The 22,799-nt window shown below is 39.5% G+C and overlaps 1 protein-coding gene and 1 pseudogene across 3 annotated transcripts in view; one reads left to right on the top strand and one right to left on the bottom strand.

Moving 5' to 3' along the window:
• Positions 1-22,799, top strand: part of SLC45A2 (solute carrier family 45 member 2) — a 39,742-nt gene that overhangs the window by 11,547 nt on the left and 5,396 nt on the right. For 2 of the 3 annotated variants that reach the window (XM_050793851.1, XM_050793849.1), the window contains exons 3-5: positions 9,464-9,789; positions 19,819-19,962; positions 20,866-20,989. In XM_050793851.1, the coding sequence (XP_050649808.1) occupies positions 9,464-9,789; positions 19,819-19,962; positions 20,866-20,989 (594 nt within the window). Of the gene's footprint in view, positions 1-9,463; positions 9,790-19,818; positions 19,963-20,865; positions 21,135-22,799 lie in introns of those variants that run through there. The other variant, XM_050793850.1, reaches the window with a different exon arrangement.
• LOC126956703 (26S proteasome regulatory subunit 10B-like) lies at positions 1,170-2,952 on the bottom strand (annotated as a pseudogene).

Here is a 22,799-nt window from a genome sequence, read left to right as displayed (position 1 = left end):
TTATATTCACTTGATTTCCACTATCTCCACTACGGCTGCAAACATTTTATTTGTAATGACTCAGTGAGAAACTTGCCGCACTACATCTTTGGAAAAAGAATGGGTAACTTGTCAGGTATCAGCTTCTTTTAACTTTTGTTTTTTAATACTTCAAAGTATGCAGAAAAAATGTGAACATGCAACAAATGCTCTAAATAGCAAATGATTAAGGGCTAAGAAAATAGTCTTAAAAATGAAATTGAAACATGGGACTCTTGGACTAAACTTTTTACACAGTGAAAAGGAGCCATTTCATGTGTGAGACTGTTTTAATCTTTTCTCATTTATGAATCATCTCTAGATGAGTGGTTTTGTTTCATCAAACAAAACCTTTGAAGTTCCACCCATGGTAGAGTTTCACATCTCCTCATTCGGGCAACTTGGAAAGGATGTGGCCAGGGCAGAAACCAAGGATACAGGGATTTCAGCTTGTGGATAATAAGGGTGATTTATGCAATTTAGGGTGATAGAGTCTCCAAATTGCCATCTCTTTTCCATTCAAATGTGATCAACACAACTCTCAAAGAATCTCAAAGTCAGATTAGAGAAGCGGGAATCTGGGGGACTTTGTCCTCCTCTTTCCTCTGCTCAAAAGTGCTTTCCCAGGTACCAATCGGCAATTGACTTTTGGCCTCCTTGCTTTGTTACTCTGATTACAAACACACACCCCCAGCCCTGACTCCCGTCACAGAGGTACCCATCATTACCTGACATGGTATTATTTTTTCATTTATTTATTTTTGTAGATCTGAATCAAACAGATCTTATTCAACTTTTTAGAATGAGGAAAACAAATGATATAAAATAAGTCATAAAAAATACTTTCTTATCCTACTACCTCAAACCATTTTCAATGTCTTATAAAATGCTCACCTAGCAAATATGAAAAGCTTCAACACATTCTTCTTTTGTAACTTCTGCTGCAATAAATGAGATATTAGCAAACATACAAACTTCTTCCTTATCAACCATAAAAGTTGGATTACTGAATTACTATATTAACTTGTATGATGTTACTCATATTTTTATTCATACACTTTTAATGAGATCATTGGCAATACATATATTATTTTCTTTAACTTTATTTTCACATTAAGCCAACGTCTGTTATATAGCCATCAAAAAGTAAATTACACAGGTTTATAGTCCAATTTAAGCTCTAGCGTCTTAGAATCAGTCACTTTCTAACCTTTCATGAAGCCTTCCTGTTTTGCAAAACCGTGATCAGCATGAATTGCAAACATACCTGCTTCAGTACAAACATTTCTCAGGTCTCCTCCACTAAAGTCATCTGAAAACTTCACAATTGCTCCATAATCAATTTCACCATGCTTTGTAATGGGACTTGCATGGATTTTCAATATGTCTAACCTTGCTTGTTCGTTTGGCAAATCAATATGTATTTTTTTTTCTATCTAATCTTCCTGGATGCAGCAAAGCAAGATCCAGTGTATTTGGTCTGTTGGTAGCCATGATTACTTTAACTCTATACAGAGTATCAAATCCATCCATTTGATTCAGTAACTCCAAAAAGTTATCCGAATCTCTTTGTCAGCTGAAGTACCCTTGGAAAACTGACAACCATCAATAGCATCTATTGCATCCATAAAAATGATGCATGGTGGATGGTCCCTAGCATAATTAAACATTTCTCTGATCCAATGAGCACTTTCACCAGCGTACTTGTCTACAATAGGACTAGATACAACCTTTAAGAAATTGCAGTCCTGGCCAGGCATGGTGGCTCACACCTGTAATCCCAACACTGTGGGAAGCCAAGGTAGGTGGACCTGGATACCATGGTGAAACCCCATTTCTACAGAAGATATAAAAATTAGCTGGGAAACTGGGTGTGGTGGCTCACACCTGTAATTCCAGCACTTTGGGAGGCCAAGGTGGGTGGATTACCTGAGGTCAGGAGTTTGAGACCAGCCTGGCCAACGTGGTGAAATTCTGTCTGTACTAAAAATACGAAAATTAGCCAGGCGTGGGGGTGCATGCCTGTAATCCCAGCTACTCAGGAGGCTGAGTCAGGAGAATCGCTTGAACCCAGAAGGCATAGGTTACAGTGAACCAAGATCATGCCACTGCACTCCAGCCTGGGCAACAGATGAGACTCCGTCTCAAAATAAATAAATAAAAATTAATTAATTAATTAATGAAAAATTAGCTGGGCGTGGTGGTGCACACCTGTGGTCTGAGCCACTCTGGAGGCTGAGGTGGGAGGATAACTTGAGCTGGGGAGGTGGAGGTTGCAGTGAGCCAAGATTGCAGTACTGCACTCCAGCCTGGACAATAGAGTGAGACCCTGTCTCCAAAAAAAAAAAAAAAAGGAAAAAAATTGCAGTTCAGCTGGCTAACAATAGCTTGTGTGCCAAGAGTGTTTTTCCTGTTTATGGTGGTCCACATGACAAACAGCCTTTTAAAGGTATTATTCCTACATGCTGGAATAACTGGGTTTTTAAGTGGTAACCCCTCAATTCCTGCATCTTTTCTGATAGCCCTCCAATCTCAGAATAAGAAACATCCCAGGATCCTCATGAGACAGGTTATAAATCAGTGGCTCCACCTCTCTTGGTAAATATCTCATGATAGTTAGTATAGTCCTATCCAAAGCAACTCTTGTTCCTGGCTTCAGCTACTTTTGTGAAGCTGTCGACAACAACTCTCAACATGTCTTGGTCCCTCTACAGCTTTAACAATGAATTGTTCTTCTGTTAATTGTTTAAGCACATTACTCACAATCTGCCCAACACTTTTTAGGGCCTTCAGATCATTTTCAGGCTTTTCATATGGCTTGGTAAATTCTTTGAATTGTTTCCTTAGCTCCTTAAGATGGCCGTCCATCTCCATGCACTCCGGCAGCTTCTTGCAGTAGTCCTGAAACATCTTATCTCTAGGGTCTGCCATGATGAGAAGCGCCATTTCTTTATTGTTTGTTGTCTGTCTCTCTAACCATCATATAAGCTCCTCAAGTACAAGAACATTGTGTTTCCTGTTCATTGACCACTATCTTGAATAGTACTTGAAATATAGAAGGCGGTCAAAAACTATTGGTGGGATGGATATTCAATTTTAACATTCTCATTTTATCAATGATTAAGCTGTGTTGTTGAGAGGTAAAGTGTCTAACCCAAGGTCACACAGCTGGTTAGTAATAGACTAGGGGCAAAATCAACCAACCAACAAGCCAGCCAACCAACCAGCTAACCAAAGATGTGGTTCATGAGTTAGTCTGAATTCCTCTAAAAGTTGAACCCCAGAGGTTTGTATACAGATGGTTTATTTGGGAAGGGATTCTAGAGAGCAAGAGTAAGGAAATGGTGGAGAGGAACAAGCCAAACAATAAGCATTACAGAGCTGGCTCTGAGAAGGCTCAGGAAGGGCACCAAAGAACTCTCCATGTAGGGGATGAATGAGGGAAGATTAATCCAGTCTGTACTGACTGACTAAGGGTGGTACCATGGGTTTTGTAAGTCCTGAACCCCAGCTGTTTCTGTCTTCCCTCAGGTTAGGCACCATCTAGATGCATTTGTCCAGTGCAAAGCTGGCCAGAGCTGGCTTAGATTTGGTCACTGCAGCAGCTGCTGGAGCAAGGGAGTCAGGTGGGGACCGAGAAGATTTGCTGTGGCTCACAGGAGCTGTCTGACTCAACTGATGACTTCTAGTCCTGAGCTTTTTCATTTTAGCATTTGTGCTCCGTGCTCCCTGGTCACCACTAGGAGGAGTTAAAGCATTTTGCAAAATACTTCACAGTGTGCTGAGCCATTATAACTCAGAACTGGAAATATTAGTTCTGTAGACTTTAAGAAAGCTCAAGACAGCCATAAATGGTTCCAGAACGAGACCAATTAATGCCTGACCTCCTGCACAGCCTTTTCTTCCTGGAGTTCTTAATGCTTCCATGGGGTCTGACCAGGAAATGAGGCACCTATCTTCTCTGCTCTTGGATCCCCCAAGCCTTCCAGGGGAAGGCTCCAACTCTAGCTAGGCCCGTCAAGCAGGCAGCAAGACCAACACTGCCTAAGGGATTTACCAATATGTATGCACCCATCATGAATTCTCTGTCTAGCCTGGGAAGCCTGGTGCTTAAAGCACATTTCCTAATGAATCTACTCTCTATGCCTTTGCAGCCTAAGGACTTTTGGAACTCAGAAGCAAGACAAACCATTCTTGTTTCTCTGCTCTGTACTGTTACATCCTGTCCTCAAAGCAATGAGGCATCCTGGCCCAGCTTAAATGTGAAGGAAGGGCCCAATGAGAGAAAGGGAACCAGGTTTAGAGGCAGGGGGATGGAAACAGTGGACAATATTTTAAACATATTATCTTAGCATCTTTGAAGAGAAAAGTTGCTTTGTAAACCTAAAGAAATATCAGATCAGCTTGTCTGGTCAAGCTCTTGTCTTTGACCAGAGCATATGTATCTTTTTTTTTTTTTTAATTTTAATTTTAAAATTTTTTTAGTTTTAATTATTTTTTCTTTTCATTGGGAACACAACACATGTATCATTTTGACTGATTTTCCTGTACTCAGCCTCCAAGAGGGCAGAGGTCATGTCTGTCTTGCTCATTGATGTATCTCAAGTGTCTAGCACAGTTCCTGGTGAAGTTAGGTGCTCCAACAATTTCTATTGATAAACAAATGGGTCAAGGACAACACACACACACACACACACACACACACACACACACACAGAATGAGAGAGAGAGAGTAGCTGGTACTTATGTTAACTGTCCAGGATTTAGTATGTACCTGCTGGGAATAGGTAGGAAGCATGAACCTAATCTGATACTTTCACTGCTATTTTTTTCAACATGTAGAAAAGAATCAGAACGACTTTCTCATGAACCCCATGGGAAGATGGGAGTTCTGTAGTCTGTCCTCCTTCAGAGGGAAGTAGCAAACAGCACATAACTAGCTCTCACGACTTGAGCTGTGCCAGCCCTGTGCTGAGCTTGCTAAGCCACACACTGATGCCTGCAGGCAGTTACAGGCAGATGGTAGGTGCAGAGTTTGATCTAGATGGACTTTCTTGAGTTTCCTTTCGTCCTTTAGATTTCTTGGTACTGACAGTTTCCCAGTTTCCCATTTTACCTATCATAGTTGTGGACTAAAGAAAATTTTTTACATATTTCTATATATTTGGACTTCTTCCAGGATGTGCCATTGTTCAAGTTGCATCATTAGTTATGAAATATGACATCTGTCTTCTAAAGCCATTTATTCTCCTGAGTTTGACAATACAGCCTGGCTTTGTGAGAAAGGAGCCAGCTGGATGACTTCCGGCCCTTCTTTGTAAAAGCTCGTTGTCTAATGTCGCAACAGATGTCCTCCAAACGCTCTGGCTTATGGCTTGCCCAATAGCCTGGTGATTGCTTCCAGGGGCCTCAAAGAGGCTGATTTTGGCAGCAGAGGTAAATACTGTCTGGATGTAGGTGTGGGAGGTGGTAAAATGGTAAAACTATCAGCCTTTATCATAGCACAGACAATTAGGTTTTGTTGGGGAGATTGTCTTTGAAGATAAAACCCTTGGCTTAAGCAGAAGCAGCAAAAGAAAGGCCTTTAATGAATTCCTACAGCCCTCTACTGGCCCTCATCATATCTGAGGCAGCAAATAGATAAAGTTTAAATATTTTTTTTCCATTGTCTTAATATTCTGTTAGGATAATTCCCCAGTGGCCCACTTTGCTTTCCTGGCATGTCCTGTTGTACTATTGTAACTTGCAGCTACAAGTACTTCAAAACAGTAGCTTTGGGACAAATAAGACAGATTTTCCTGTATTTTTTTTTTACCTCCTTCCCTAAGATAAGAGAGTGCTAATAATTCTCTAAGTTATAGCATATGTCAAGGTTTTAAATTAACATATTAATAAAGGGACCAATGGGGAAGATATAAGAAGAGTTCCCCCAGGTTCTTGCAGGAAATGTGTGTGTGTGTGTGTGTGTGTGTGTGTGTGTGTGTGTGACTAGCAAAATAAAAAATGTTAGACTAAATATGAACCTGGTTCATCTTCTACAAGACAATAAAAGTATAACCCCTCTGTAATACTTTTGGAGTAATTTCCCTACCAGGCTACAAAAACCCTATTCATATCTGCAAACTACCTTACTTTTACAGGACTGCAAATCACTGTGCTTTATCAGTTATGAACTGTGGGTCAAATATCCTGTGACAACAAAGTACCATTTCTCAAGAAAGGAAACTAGTTGGAAACTGCTGTCACCTGGCCACTCAAAGAGTGATGCATTAAAGTTTAAGAAGGCTGCTCTAGGGGAATATTTTAAAAATCAAGCAGTTGCAATTTTTTACACTTTCCATGTTTGAGATATATTTTACTTTCTTGATACTTGCCACATGCCACAATAGGGTCAGGGGTAAGCCCAGGTCTCAGCCCTCAGAATGATCCACTAGTTCTAATCACCAGTCCTAAAATGACTAAGTCTTTTCAGCAAGCTCCAGGCAGGCTGTCTTCAGCCAGTTCAGTGCAGTAGGTATCTTCTCCTGCTTCTAGGGGAGGCTCTGGAATTAGGGTTACTGTAGGAAGTCAGCAGGGAGCTCAGTTTGGGACCTGGTTCTGCCATGGTATGTACTAGGGCTTGACATGGATTATTTGCATTAATCCTCACTAAATTCAGATGAGGAGAGGCAGCACCACCCTCGTTTCTCAGAGAAGTGCCCAAGAGCATGTGACTAGAAAGCACAAAAATGGGAATGGAAATCAGGCACGATTCCAAATCCCTTCTTCCCTCTGTGTGGTCTTCCATCACAGAGCCACTAGAACTCATAGCTTTCTGATCTAATTCTTCCAATCTCCTTTTACCTCCAAAATTTTTTAATTCATTGATATATTGAACTCTTATAACCTTCATTGCTAATGAAGAGAAATCCTGTCAGATTTACTAATAATCGACATTATTTTGATACCATTAACTAGCACCAATAATCGACTCTTCGAAACTCCTTTGTACTCTGAGTACGCAGCTCTGAGTTCTAGCTTATCATTTATTACCATTTTGAAAGTAGCTTCTCCCATTATCTGCTTCTCCCACTTGAAACCACCTTCTGGGGAAAAAATGGGAAACTGTGTCTTGTTTATGTTTATATCCCCTGAAGTTAGTAGAGTCATTTACATATATTTAGTGCTTGATGCATGTTTATTGAACTAAACTAAACCAGTAGACATGCAATTGCATCAGGAAACTTCCCAATTATAGGACTCAATTGTCCAAATTAACCTCTAATATAAATCCATCATTATATGCGTATCCTTATTTTTTTTCCATAAAATAAAACTACCATTCCATTGCACAGTGGAGGATTTATTTCACATATCAATTCTTTCAAATGAGCAGGGTCTTCTGCTCTACATTCTTCCAACTGAGGCAACCAGTAATGCTCAGCTGAACAAAAATTTGAAGGATAGAGGCATAAGTGATAAGAGAATTGAATGGCAATATGAAACCCTTGATCTGCTTACAAATGATAGTTTCAAAAAAGGAATGTGTCTGTCATAGGGTTGACTTAGGTCAGGGGTTCTAAACTAAGGGCCACTTTTCAACCTCCTTCCCTCAGAGATATTTGGCAATATCTAGAGACATTTTTGTTGTCATAATGGGTTGAGGAGCAGACTTAATACATTCTTATTGGTTGATTGCCTGGCTTGATGCATGACTTCTGATACCTTCTGCATCTCCACAATTGAATAGTCATTGTCTAATAATAACCAGAGGCACCGCAAATCCCAGAACATTCTTCTGAATCAGTCATAGAGTATGGCTGTTTCAGGACCTTCTTTTTCTCTCAAATTCTGGGCACTTCACCGTCATCTGTCAATTTTCTGTTTATGTATATGCTCATCACACATAACTAGACCATAAATTTCTTGATTCCAGAGACTATATGTCTTACTTCACTGTGCCCCATGGGCCACAATTTCTTATAATTCTGCCTTAAAACACGTCAGCATTCAGGACATGCTAAGGATGATTTATTTTTGGAATGCAATGATTAGATTGTTGATCCTCCATAAATAGTCTCTATGTTAAATTGAAACTAACCAGAATATGAAGTGACCAAAATCGTCTACTCTTTCACTAATTTGAACAAACTAGGATTCATGGTACTTGGCATTCAGGTTTGTGTTCTTGAGGTCAGGGTTTATGTAACTTTAGATGTTTAGGATTAGAGAGGAACTCCTTTAGTTCTGTTTTCTTCCTTGATTCTCTAGCTTGTGAAGATATTGTACTTATCTGAGAAATAACATAGAGACTTCACTCATACACACACAAAAAAAATCAAAAACAAAAATGAAAGCTGATCTGTTCAGCTAGATAAATTGTGGTTGGTAGGCATGATGGGAGTTTGATGTTTAAAGAATTTTGACAGGAGGATCAGCCCTACATAAGTTTGTGACATATGTAGAGGATATGTCCGGCACTCAACTCTTTAATTCCCTTGACATCCTGTAGTATGTCCACTGTCCCCTCCCCCACCATGCTATCTTCCCACCTTTATCAGAAGTCACTAATGTCTGCACCAGAAGGAACATCTGAGGAACAGTTACTACTCTGGTGCTGAGTAATTTCTTGCCCATACCAGGAACACGTGTATTTTAAAACAGAAACTCAAAAAAGGAATAACTAATAATTGGATTTTAAATATCAGATAATTAGGGTGGGATAGATTTTGAGGAGCCTTTCCTCAGTATCCCTCAAGTGACACTATGTTTAAGCCTGAGAAGATAAAACAAGCACCAAAAAGACCTCAGGTTGGAGTCCTGTGAAATGAGAATAGGAGTTTTAAAAATTCGTGTGTAAACTTTTGTTCTCATTATTTCCTGTTCCCAGCTATCAACTGGGAACAAGTACCTTTAGCTTCTAATAGAGGAAGAAAGACAGCTTTTGAGGGTGTTTGAACTTTGCAAGCTTACGTCATCCCAGGAAGCTTAATAATAGAGAAACTACAAGTCATTTAATTTTATTGCTGCCATAAATTGGTTTTCTTTGGGGCTTTTTCTGGTGAGAAATTTAAGTTCAAAAACAGTCTAGAGAATGCACTTTGGAAAGGTCACAGTATCTCTGATGGTAGCAATACTTAGTAAGTCCTTGCTATGTGTCTGGCCCCATCCTGAACACTTTCTATTTTCAAACCATGACCCTAAGAGTAGGTTACTCTTCTACTATTACCTCCATGTTCTGGGTGAGGAAGCCCAAGGTCTCACCAAGTAAATGCTAGAGCCAAAACTTGAATCCAAATTGCCTGGCTGTGTGTTTTTCAGCCTCTTGCTGTATTGCTTTTCCAATCATCTCCAGGCTGCCTCTGCTGTCTTTAGGGAGTTTTCCCACTGAAGGGGAGTGTCTATGCATGAGGAAAATGAACAATAATTTGCTAAATATGCTAACACAGCTTTTTTTGCTTTCCAGGTTTCGGAGGTGCCCTGGGTTACCTTTCGGGTGCTATAGACTGGGCCCATCTGGAACTGGGAAGACTGCTGGGTACAGAATTCCAGGTCATGTTCTTCTTCTCTGCATTGGTGCTCACTTTGTGTTTTATTGTTCATCTGTGCAGTATCTCTGAAGCCCCACTTACAGATGTTGCAAAGGGCATTCCCCCACAGCAAACCCCTCAGGACCCTCCATTGTCATCAGATGGAATGTACGAGTATGGTTCTATCGAGAAAGTTAAAAATGGTTATGTAAATCGAGAGCTGGCAATGCAGGGAGCAAAAAACAAAAATCATGCTGAACAGGTAAAGATGCAACATTTTTTTCTTTACATGGGAAAAATATTCTTGCTCTTTGTTCTCTTCTTTTTTAAAAAAATTCTTTGTTTTGTGTGTTTGTTTGATGTGAAGAGTTTTGTGGAGTCTAACTGAATTCCCAAATTCCCAGTAGCTATCATCCCTTGGAATTAAAGTTTTATATGTCAAAGAAAAATGTCTGCATTTTCCTCTGGTCATCCTGTCTCTTACTCCTCTTAGAGCATCCAACCAAGGAAGATGAAGCCAATTAAGAAAGGTTAGGCCACAAGAGAAGGCTAAAATCATCCTTAGGCCAGAAGAAATATCCTCTTAGATTAGGATCATAAATTAGAAATTTTTTCCTCCAAATGGTAGCATCCTTGGGTTGGTGACTGAGTTGGGCATATTGAATTTACCTGTCATGAGTTGACTGGATATTTTAGTTCATTTTAAGTGAACTGCACAGAGAATTCATCAGCTTAAAATCTGAAATAAAACTCAACTAACTGCCAGAGAAATGAGACCACGTTCAGATGAAATGATCAGAGAAGAGACTAGAATGAAGCTGAGCAATATAGTAGCTAATAATCCCATGGGACTATTTAAATTAAAATAAAAATAAAATTAGAACTTCATTTCTTCAGTTGCTTTAGCTACGTTTCAAATGTTCAAAGGCCCCATAGGCTTATAGCTAAAATATAGGACGGTGCAGATGTAAGACATTCTCATCATTGTAGAAAGTTCTATTGGACAACACAGAGGAAGTAATTGCATTTACCTTCAATCTAAAATTGAATGCTAAAACCTCAGGGATATAGAACAAAGGATTCCTTGATTGACAAAAGGTTGTAGAAGACTTAAGTTCAAATCTTGGTTCCTCTAGCTGCTGACCTGTGTTATTCATTCAATGAATCACAAATAACTACTTACTGTAGGGGAACCTAAAGATAAAGAGCGCAGTGCTTAAATCCTGGCTATACCATCTCTGGATTGCATGACTTTGGGCATTTACATTTCTGTTAAATGAGAAAATGATTCCATCTACCTACAAGGGTTTTGTGCAGGTCGCAGGGGCTAATCCATGTAAAGTTACTTAGAGTGTTTGCTACCACATAGTAAGCTGTTGGGTTTAGGTCTTGTTATTATGACCCGGACAGAACACTGAGTGCTTTAAACACAAACAGGGGACACAAATCTGGACTCCAACAACTTTCAGACAAGCTCAGTAAATCTCACCTTCCTGTGAGGTCAGCTTCTCTTGTTGATTTGGCCAGTCTATTTTCTAGGATTGTTAGGATGTTCAACTAAGAAAAAGCATGCAAAGACACTTTTTCAAACTTCACGTAAGTATATCAACACATTATAATCATTATTCATTTAACAAACAGCTTGGGGTACTGAGTATGTGCAAAGTGCTGTACTAGATATTTGGGGACCATAAAACTGACAAATGTCCAGTCTATATGCCCAAGAATTTATAGCCAAACAGGTGGAATAAGTCGTTTATATCATGACTCATAATCCATGATAGAACATGGTAAATTCTATAGAAACAATGTATCAGTTCAGATCTTTTAAAAAGGCACCAAGATAGGATTTGACATGTAAGAGATTCATTGGAGAAAACAGCATGAAAGATAAGGTGGAGAAAGTAGAAATAGGAAGGGAAAGTCTTCTTATCTTGATGTAAGTCAAACACCTGTGAAAGGAGAAAGGAAAGGAAAGAGGATAGGGTAGGAAGCCTCTCAGATGCAGTGAAGTTCCAAGAAAACTTCACCCAGGCCAAATGGGAGTCCTCCAGCCAAAGTTGCTCCTTAGAGGAGTCCCAACTCTTGTAGGAACAGGCTAGCACTAATACCCGCCGTCTTGCTTAGTCACTATCTGGGAACAGCCAGGAAAAGGGTGACCTTGGGAGGAACAGGTACAGGAACAGAGTTCCTTGGCAGGAACAGGAGCAATGGATCCAGAAAGGCAGAATTCGGAGCTGTCGATCAACTGTGTTTTCTCCAGTAGGTGACCCAAATGGCACATTTCCAAGGTGGCCACAAATGGCATAATAACAATTGCTTTTAGTTTTAAAGAGGGAAGGATTGTGCCTAAATAAATGGAGAGAGGGGTCATGGAGGTGATCGCCCCTGAGTTCTGCCTTGAATGATAGTTAGGATTTGAATAGATATTTTGGGGGAAAAATAATTCTGACAGAAGAGCATCAGCAAAGCCACAGATATTAAAAAAAAATATTTTAAAAGCGTGAAGCATATTTGCAGAAAGTGTAAGTGGTACTGTAGATCATAGAGTTTGTAACTTTAGAACTAAAGTTAGGAAAGCAAATTGGAGACAGATTTTGGATGCTTTTGAATGCCAGCATAAGAACTAAAATTTTATTAGGTAGATGATGGAGGTCCATCAAAACTAGTGGGGCAGAGGACTCACTGATGTTAGCTTTTTTTTTTTTTTTTTTGGTCTTTTTTGTTTTTGATATTAATCTGGCTGCTGACTACTGACTACAGGGAATAAAGAGGAGGGTGTATTTGGGTGAACAATAAGATTTCTTGGAATGGGTTGCACTGTGTGCATGGTTCATTCACTTGTACATTATTTTATTCATTCAATAGTTATTAGTTACCCCTGCCAGACCCAATGCTGAGCATCAGAAGACTGTAGTGAACACCAGAGCCCTTGTTCTACCCCATGGAGTTGTCACCTAGCAAAGCGTGCCTATGTGTTATTTTGTTTTCTTAATCAAAGTTTAATTTTTGAATAATTTTAGATTTACAAAAAAGTTGCAGATAGTAGAGAGAGTTCCTATCTATGCTTTACCAGCTTCTCTCTTATGTTAACGTCATAGACAACCATGTACATTTGTTAAAACTAAGAAATTAACACTGCTTCAGTACTGTTAGGTAAACAGCAGACTTATTTGAATTTCACCGTTTTTCTACTAATGTCCTTTTTTTAAAAAAAAAATATTTCCATAGGTTATGGGGGAACAGGTCGCGGTTGGTTACATGAGTAAGTTCTTTAGTGGTGATTTGTGAGATTTTGGTGCACCCATCACCTAAGCAGTACACACTGCACCCAATTTGTAATCTTTTATCCCTCATCCCCTTTCCACACTTACCCCCTGAGTCCCCAACATCCATTGTGTCACTCTTATGCCTTTGCATCCTCATAGCTTAGCTCCCACTTTTGACTAAGAACATACAATGTTTGGTTTTCCATTCCTGAGTTACTTCACTTAGAATAATATTCTTCAATCTCATCTAGGTCACTGTGAATGCCATTAATTCATTCCTTTTATGGCTGAGTACTATTCCATCATATATATAAAAAATACTTGCACATTCATGTTTACAGCAGCACAGTTCGCAATTGCAAAAACGTGGAACCAACCTAAATACCCATCAATCAAAGAGTGAATAAAAAACTGTGATATATATATATGTATATATATGTGTGTGTGTGTATATATATACACACATATATATATGTCACAAGAATGGCAATAATACAAAAATAGATGTTGATGTGGATGCAGTGAACAGGGGACACTTCTACACTGCTGGTGGGGATGTAAACTTGTACAACCACTATGGAAAACAGTGTGGCAATTCCTTAAAGAACTGAAAGGTATCTCATTGTGGTTTTGATTTGCATTTCCCTGATGGCCATCTCACATCAGTCAGAATGGCAATCATTAAAAAGTCAGGAAACAACAGGTGCTGGAGAGGATTTGGAGAAGTAGGAACACTTTTACACTGTTGGTGGGACTGTAAACTAGTTCAGCCATTGTGGAGGACAGTGTGGCATTTCCTCAAGGATCTAGAACTACAAATACCATTTGACCCAGCCATCCCATTACTGGGTATATACCCAAAGGATTACAAATCGTGCTCTATAAAAACACATGCACATGTATGTTTATTGCGGCACTATCCACAATAGCAAAGACTTGGAACAACCCAAATGCCCATCAATGATAGCCTGGATAAAGAAAATGTGGCACATATACACCATGGAATACTATGCAGTCATAAGAAAGGATGAGTTCATGTCCTTTGTAGGGACATGGATGAAGCTGGAAACCATCATTCTCAGCAAACTATTGCAAGAACAGAAAACCAAACACTGCATGTTCTCACCTGGGAATTGAACAATGAGAACACTTGGACACAGGAAGGGGAACATCACACACCAGGGCCTATTGTGGGGTGGGGGGTTGGGGGAGGGATAGCATTAGGAGATATACCTAATGTAAATGTCGAGTTAATGGGTGCAGCACACCAGCATGGCACACGTATACATATGTAACAAACCTGCACGTTGTGAACATGTACCCTAGAACTTAAAGTACAATAAAAAAAGAAAAAGAACTGAAAGTAGAACTACCATTTGATCCAGCTATCCCATTTCTGGTAATATCCTTTTTCTGATCCAATCTAGGATACCACATTACATTTAGCTAAGTGGTTTACAAAACTAAAAACTGTACTTTATTTTAATGGTATTTTAAGGATTTTTTTTTTTTTTTTGCTATGTATAGCAGTAGAAAACCTCATTTTTTTGTATTCAGTTATGTATATGAATAAAAGCAATACATCTTAGCTGTTAGTTATAAAATTCTGTAAGTAGTTTTTCCTTGAGATCAAGCGCTTCCTCCAGTATTGTTTACTCTGTTCATTTGCTTAGCATTTTTCCAAAATAAATGCAAAAGTAAACTTCGACACTGCTTATGTTTGAATTGGCAAAATGGTTGAGTATGATCTGCTGAAAGAAGGCCTCATTCTATCACCGTGACTGCCTTGGAATTGAGTTGCCACAGCACATCAACCTGCCTCTCCCCATGCCACTTGATAGGAGAATGCAGTTGAAGAGAGTAATCTATTCATCTGATTCCAACAGTAGCTCCTATTTTAGGATGAGTGCAGTGTTTTCCATAACTATAAGAGTGCAAGGAGGAACTATGAGGTCATTGGGATAAAGCCTTCATTTTATCTCGATCACACAAGTGGAGAAAATATGAGATTTTAGGTGTCCTAATGCCTGGACTCAACCCTCTTTCCTGACACCAGGCTGCTTGGTGGATAATACCTATACTCCTTGCCCCTCCTTCACCAACAAACCAGAACTCTAATATTCCTAGTTGGACTGGAGCCCTTTGTGCATTTATGCAGGACAGCCAGAGAATCATGGAATATCTATATGATAAAATTCATGCAGTCATTAAAAATATATGTTTCTGAAGGTTTAATAAAAATGTATCAGGTAAAATATACATTACATACACAAAACAATCTTTATTTTGGGAGAAAACAAAGCTGTATACATAGAGGAAAAATGGAAAGGAAATAATACCAAAAATGAAAAGTCTGGATGATAGGCTCACAGGAAGCTCTAATTTTCTATTTTTAAATTCTGCAATACATCCAAAATTTCTATAATAGATAAAAAATAAGGAAAAAAGTAATCAAATAATGTGAAAGCAAAAATTTTAAAATAATGTGGTGGTTTGGGGAACAAAACAAGATGGAGTTTTACTAAAGGTAAGTATATACGTGATAACAGATAACACCCTGATAGGTTATCTGCCTCTTTGATGTCCCCTTAGATAGACTGGGACTCCCCCTCCAAGAGTTGCATAAACAGGGGTTGTCTCACCCATTCAGAGGCTACTGTGAGGATCAAATGAAATCAACTGAGTGGAAGCCTTTTGAAAGGCATGGAACTCCCACACGAGTACAAAAATAAATACAACAGATACTACGAACTTTCTAGTAGGGGCCACATAAAAAATGTTGCAGGCTCTGAATGATTTCATTATTTGGTTTAAAAAACAAATTGATACCAATGCAGTGGTTCATTCCTGTAGTCCCAGCAACTCATGAGGCCGAGGTGGGAGGATGCATTGAGCCCAAGTGTTTGATGCTGCAGTGAGCTGTGATCATGCCACTGCACACTTATCGGAGCAACAGAGTGAGACCCCACCTCTAAAAATATAAATAAATAAGCAAATAAAATAAGACAAAAAGATAAAGTAAGAATAAAGCACAGAGTAATACATCTTACTCTCAAAGCCATGGATTTGCACTTCTCTTCCAAATGTGTGCCCTGGGAGGTCTCCAGTCAAGCAAAAGAAGTCTGCATGTTTCCAGGGTCAGGGCCAAGGCTGCAGGGCTGTTATTGCTTGCCAAAGACATTGCTTTCCAAAATAAGGGTGGCTGTGTAATTTAAGAACAAAATTTTTTTTTTTTTAATGGCAAGAGGGCTGAATTATTTCACAAGTTTAAACCAGATCTCATAAAATCTATCTCCAATTCCTCCATGCCATCAGTTGCTCCCTTTAACATTTAAATAGTCTCCTTTTGAGGGCACATTTGTGAAGTTTTCTTTCTCCCTGATAGACTCTGTACCTTTTTTGCTTGTAAATTCATCACCACCCAGTCTACAGCTGACAGTGGTACAAAATAAATGCAGTAAAACAACTCCCAAGGTTTCAGAATGATTAAAAGGGTTTTACAAGGGAATTGATGAGTCAGGAATAATATGCCAGCTGAGTTTTTATTCTGAGTTACAATATACAAAGGGGCTTTGAATATTTACACTCCCAGCTTTTACAGAAACACTAGGCACATTTTGAAAGCTCATATTTATTTTTAGAAGAAAGGACAAATTAGGCTAACAATGAAAGCAGGCTGAAAATTATGTATAAGTCAGAAGCATATATTAATATTTAGAATGAGGCTGAATACTTGTTGGCCAGATTCACTTTCTCAGTTTTGCATTTTTGGAAAGAGAGGAAGGAAAGTGAAGACAAACCATCTAGTTGGAGGCATGAAAACCAGGCTGTTGTTTCTTGGGCTATGTTGTTAGCTGCTTCTTTCTGTGGTTGAGGAAAAAGTAGTAATTCTGAACTTCATTTCTGTTATAATCATTTATTTTTACAGGTACCATATTCTACTTGCAGAAAAACAGTTATTTTCCTTCAATCCAGGGACATGCCTGTAGTGTTTAACACTTATTATCAGAAAATGACTATAGTTATGGTCAGTGGGCTAGATACTGCAAGACTGATGAATTTGAAAAAATCAACTTACACAACAGAACTAAAATGGGTGAATATAATTTTCCACAACAAAGAAGTAAAATGCATGATTGTATAAGGTTAAGAAGTATAAAAAATATGCTGTTACAGTTAAAATAGAAAATCTCAGTAGACTGTCTTATAAACTAGCCAGTACTCAATGTCATGATTCAGAATAAATAAAAATATGACAAGAAAGACCCATTACCAAATTTCATCTGATGTTTATGGTATCAGTGTCTTCAGGGAAGCTAATCACTTAATATTCCCAAGGTTTCTTTCTTCTCTTATATGACAAGATGCTAAAGGCTATTATCATTCTTGGTATTTCAAAACAATTGTATCAATAGTTTAAAGTTTCTCATTCTCTCCATGTTTCTGAAACCAAAAAAACTATAGCTTCTGGTTTTAACCTAATTTAAATCTAAATTAAATAATCAGGGGCCTATATATTCATTTTTTACATATATGTGTGTGGAATGGGCCTTCCTAAAGTCAATGGAAAAATCAAATGAGAAGATAAAACTTAAAAAGAATAAACTTTACTTCTTAATATAAGCTCCATTGAGTTCATTGCTTTCTTTTGTAAGCAATGATACCAGGCATTTAGCCCATCCCTAAAGAACTGGGGGTCCTGGAGATTTAGCCATGTCAATGCAGTCTTTTTTACATAATTAACTGAAAAATCATGGGTGCCCTTCACAGATTTTTTAAGATTATGAAACAGAAGTCAGAAGGAGCTAAATCAGGACTGTAGAGTTGATGCCTAAAGACATTCCATCAAAACTATCACAACATTGCCCTTGTTTGATGAGAGGAATGAGCAGGAGCATTGTTATGGTGGACAAAGACTTTCTGGCGAAGCTTTTATGGGTGTTTTTCTGCTAAAGCTTTGGCTAACTTTCTCAAGACACTCTCATAGTAAGTAGATAGTATCAATCTTTGGCCTTTCAGAAAGTCAACAAGCAAAATGCCTGAGCATCCCCAAAAAACTGTTGTCATGGTCTTTTCTCTTGACCTGTCTGCTTTTGCTTTGACTGGACGATTTCTATCTCTTGGTAGCCATTGCTTTGATTGTGCTTTGTTTTCAGGATCATACTGATAAAGCCATGTTTCATCTCCTGTTACAACTTTTTGAAGAAAAGTTTCAGGATCTTGATCCTACATGTTTAAAATTTTCACTGAAAGCTCTGCTCTTGTCTGAAGTTGATCTGGGCACGATACTTTTGGTACTCATTGAGTGGAAGGTTTGCTGAACCTTAACTTTTCAGTCACAATTATGTAAACTGAACCAACTGAGATGTCTATGGTGTTGACTATTGTTTCTGCCAGTAATTGTCAGTCCTTTTCAATTAGGGCATAAACAAGATTAACTTTTTTATTTGCAAATTGATGTGGATGGTCTGCCCCTGAGGACTTCATCTTTAACACCATCTGGTTCCTTCCTAAAATGAGTTATCCATTTGTAAACTGCTGATTTCTTTGGGACATTGTCTTCATAAACTTAAAAAAAAATATGTGATTTCACCATTCTTCCACCAAAGCTTCACCATAAGTGATGTTTATTCCAGCTTCAATTTTGGTAGAATTCACGTGGCTCTGTTAGGGGCTGTTTTCAAACTGATGTCTTATCCTTCTTGGTGCCTCAAACTAAATCTTCTTCAGACATACTATAGCAAGTTAGTATGAGTTTATTTTGCTTCAAAAATATTTTTGAAATCCGTACATAATTTTTTCATAGTATGCATTTTCCGTTAACATATTGAAGACCCCTCATGTGTGTGTGTGTGTGTGTGTGCGCACGCATGTGTGTGTGTGTATAAATATATATATTTGAGTTCTACATTGTTCTTACTTCTAACTCAATTAGGGCTCATTAACACATTTCTGCTATCATTAGAATCCAGAGAAATAACCCGGGTGGAGACAGCTGGCTAAGAACAGGGAGCTGACTGGCTCTCTGTATTAATGCTCTAGTAAATAAAAAATTTTCACAAACTTAGCTGCTTAAAACAACATCAGTTTATTATCTCACAGTTCCGTAGATCAGAGGCCTGGGTGAGCTGCACTAGGTTTTCTGCACAAGGTCTTACAAGTGTGAAGTCGAAGTGTTAGCAGAGCTGTATTCTCATTTGGAAGCTCAGTGGGAGAAGCCTGCCTCTAAGCACATTCAGGATGTTGGCAGAATGCAGTTCCCTGTGGTTTTAGGACTGAGGTCCCTGCTTTCTTGTGGACTGTTGGCCTGGAGTTGTTCTCAGCCCCTAAATGTCACTCTCAGGTCCTTTTCATGTGGCTTCCTCCACCTTCAAAGCAGGCATTTCTTATGCTTTGAGTTGCTCTGACTTTCCCTTCTACTACCAACTGGAGAAAATTCTGTACTTTTCAAGGGATCATGGGATTTGGTTAGGATCACCCAGATAATCTCCCTTTCAATTAACTTAAGGTCAGCTGACTAGTTACCTTAATTATTAATATATCTGCAAATCCCTTTGCCATGTAACAGCACATAATCACAGAGATGACATTAGGGGACCAAGATCATGACAGACATCTTGGATTTGCCTACTGTGCTCTCATAGTTAAGAGACCCAAGAATTATAATCATCTAAGAGCTGGCTTATGACTGTGAGCTTTGTCCTTGTGTAGCAGTTCTGTCATTCAGAGATAGGATGCTCAATGTCTCCTACACCTTGGCCTGAAGCTAGCGTCATTCTCATTCTCTTTGCCTTTGGGTCCAAAGCCTCATTCTGGGCCTGAAACTGCTAAGCCGTCACTCACAGTTAACAGAATACCTCCTGTGAGTCTACTCCAGGGAAACCTAGTTCCATGTCCAGGAAAAGTGACACTTTGTGTGATGGCTGACTGACAAATACATAATATGGCTGTGCGCTCTGGCTGCCTTAGCAGGCTGAGTTTCTGCAGTGAAGGTCACACCTCTGTTTCATGTTTTATTTCAGACTTGCAGGGAAATGACATTAAAGTCACTGCTGAGAGCACTGGTGAGCATGCCTTCTCACTACCGCTACCTTTGCATCAGCCACCTCATTGGATGGACGGCCTTCCTGTCCAACATGCTTTTCTTCACAGATTTCATGGGCCAGGTAATGAACGTGTCTGTGCACACACTCACTGTTACACATCATTTACTCCATTAATACCTGTTGAGGTTCTTCTGGGTTATCCTCTAAGATTGGCACAGTAAGAATGTAGGAAAGAGTACCATCAAGAAGCTGGCTTACAGACAGGTCTAGAAACATGCCACTATACCCTGGACAACTAGAGGACACTACGAAGCCTGCCAGTATTTAATCAAATGCAACAAATAGGGCAAATTGATGTGAGCCGTACCAATCATGGCAGGCTTCAAGAAGGAGGGGCAGGGCTCAGGCTGGGCATGGTGGATCATGCCTGTAATCTCAGTACTTTCGGAGTCCAAGGTGGAAGAATCATTTGAGGCCAGGAGTTTAAGCATGCAGTGACCTATGATTGTGCTGCTGTACTCCATTGTGAGTGACAGAGCAAGACCCTGTCTCTTAAAAAATAAAATATAATAAGAAATACAAATAAAAAAGTGCAGTATGGTCTGGGCCTTGAAGGGTTAGTAGGAGTTAGAGGAGTATGAGAGAGGGAGAAAACATTCCAAGCAGGAACAGGAATGGCCCATGTGGAGGTGAGTCAGAAGCCGATTGACTGTAGCAGAAGATGAGTGGTGGGATTACCTAAGTAAGGTGGGACCAGCTGTCAGATGGAAGGAGGAATGTTAAGGATGCGAGAGAGTGTTGCTGAGACCTGATGCAGCAAGCATTAGATTTCTGATAGGTCCTTGACTGAAGATGTGATAGGATGGAAGGGGCGACTTGGTCATGACAGCATCAGCTCTGTACTCTAGAAAGGGTCCCTCAGGCAGGGACATTTGCTCCCCAGGGGTGGAGAAGCAGAGTGCATGAGAATGGGTTCTTACTACATTGCATTTGTACCTCAACAGCCTCCAACCTCTCTTTCAGATTGTGTACGGTGGGGATCCCTATAGTGCCCACAACTCCACAGAGTTTCTCATCTACGAAAGAGGAGTCGAGGTTGGATGTTGGGGCTTGTGCATCAACTCCGTGTTTTCCTCACTTTATTCTTGTAAGGCTCTCTCTCTCCTAAGGATGTCTTCTAAAAGTTTCTGGTCTAGCACAACTTGGATTTGATATTTCTATGTGTATTCTCTACTGTTTAAAATACCAGATTCTTAATAAATCTATGGACGTCAGGGAAAACTATTACCTTAGAAAGGACCATAGGAAGCATCCTTTTATCATCATGAATTCTAGGGGTCATTTTCCTCACTGATTACTTTGCACTTGGAATCAGTGGGTTCCTGATCAAGTTTCTCTGGGAAATAAAAGGGAATCTTTACAAGATGAAGTGTTGGATGGATGAGTCCCAGCAGGTTCATGTTCTACTGGAGCAAGATCGTTGGTGGCATTTCATAGACAGGCATATCAGATTTGTAGATGACACAGAAGAGAAGCGATGTTAACATGACAGGTGACAAAGTCAGCATGCAAATGACCTTAGCTCAGATGTGTAGCTGGGTAGGTTATAGGAGCACCACACCAGGATTGGGGACATCTGGCTTTCCTTCCCAGGTGCCAGCTTTTCTGAGCCTCTTAACCTCCACTCACCTAAGTTGCAGCTATAAAGACACTGAACAAAGGGATTTCTGCTACTGTCTTTGCATAAGTCCAAGTGGCTGGGCTACAACTCCACGGCATCTCATAGGCTGCATTGTACTTGTTACTGTGTGTGGATATCTCCAAGTTCTGTATACATTGAATTAAGTGAAAAGTCTGGCCTGAAAAACATATGCAGTTCTCCTAATTATAAAGAGCTCTTCTTCTGCAAGATTGTAAGAATAACTGACCCCCAACTCAGGGCTCTGGGCTTTGGACAGGTCCAGGGGACAGCAAGGATATGGCCTGGGTGAAGGAAGTGAGAAGAGATGGGGAGAATCCCTGTTACCATTCTCAGGGGGACTCACTCTGTCACCGTCAGCCTGCTTCTTGTGGGGAGAAAGGGCGGATGTATGTGAAGGCCCCTTCCCCTTCCGTTTACCCAGCCATAGCACAGCAGGAAACCTGCCTCAAGATCTCTTAAACAGTGAGCACAATTGGGAAAAGGGGACCTCATATAAACATGCAAGAAGTTGATGAGCCCAATAATCACATAACCACAACCTTCATTATGTTAAAATTTATGATACTCAAATAGTAGTGCTTAAAGCTTACATTTATTTAGCAAACTCTTTTCTTCCTCTTGGAGTATGCAAACTAAGAAAAATTCCAGGAGGAAGATTTCAAGCACTTAAAATAGAATGAAAGAATGCTAGACTAAAAGGGTTTGGTAAATTTTCCATCTTACGTCCTTCATGATTTCAAGGACTGAGGGGACTATTTACTACTACCCTCATCCTTTTTTTTTTTTTGGTCTGTTTTTCTTCTTTTTTTAAGACAAAGTCTTACTCTGCCACCTGGGCTGGAGTGTATGGCGTGATCATGGCTCACTGAAGCCTCAACCTTCTGGGCTCAAGCAAGTCCCAGCCCTCTGAGTACCCAGGACCACAAGCACATGCCACTGTGCCTGGCTTATTAACTTATTTTTTTTTGTTTTTTTTTGAGAGACAAGGTCTACATTGCCCAGGCTAGTCTCGATATCCTGGACTCAAGTGATCCTCCACCTCAGCCTCCCAAAGTGCTGGGATTACAGGCATGAGGCACTACATCCAGCCCTACCTTCATCTTTGTAATTTTTTTTTTGACACACAAAAAAATGTGTCAATCTAAACTTCTTTTTCCTCAAGGAATCCCTACTAGATTACATTCCATCAGTCTTGTCTACATAAATTTTATGCCATTTGAAACTTTAAAGCCTGTTATTTTTAGGTCACTTCTAG

This window comes from Macaca thibetana, chromosome 6 (assembly GCF_024542745.1).
Source record: "Macaca thibetana thibetana isolate TM-01 chromosome 6, ASM2454274v1, whole genome shotgun sequence".
NCBI classification, from domain to species: domain Eukaryota; kingdom Metazoa; phylum Chordata; class Mammalia; order Primates; family Cercopithecidae; genus Macaca; species Macaca thibetana.
Note: the sequence above shows the minus strand (reverse complement) of the source record. Positions and strands in the feature narration are given on the sequence as shown.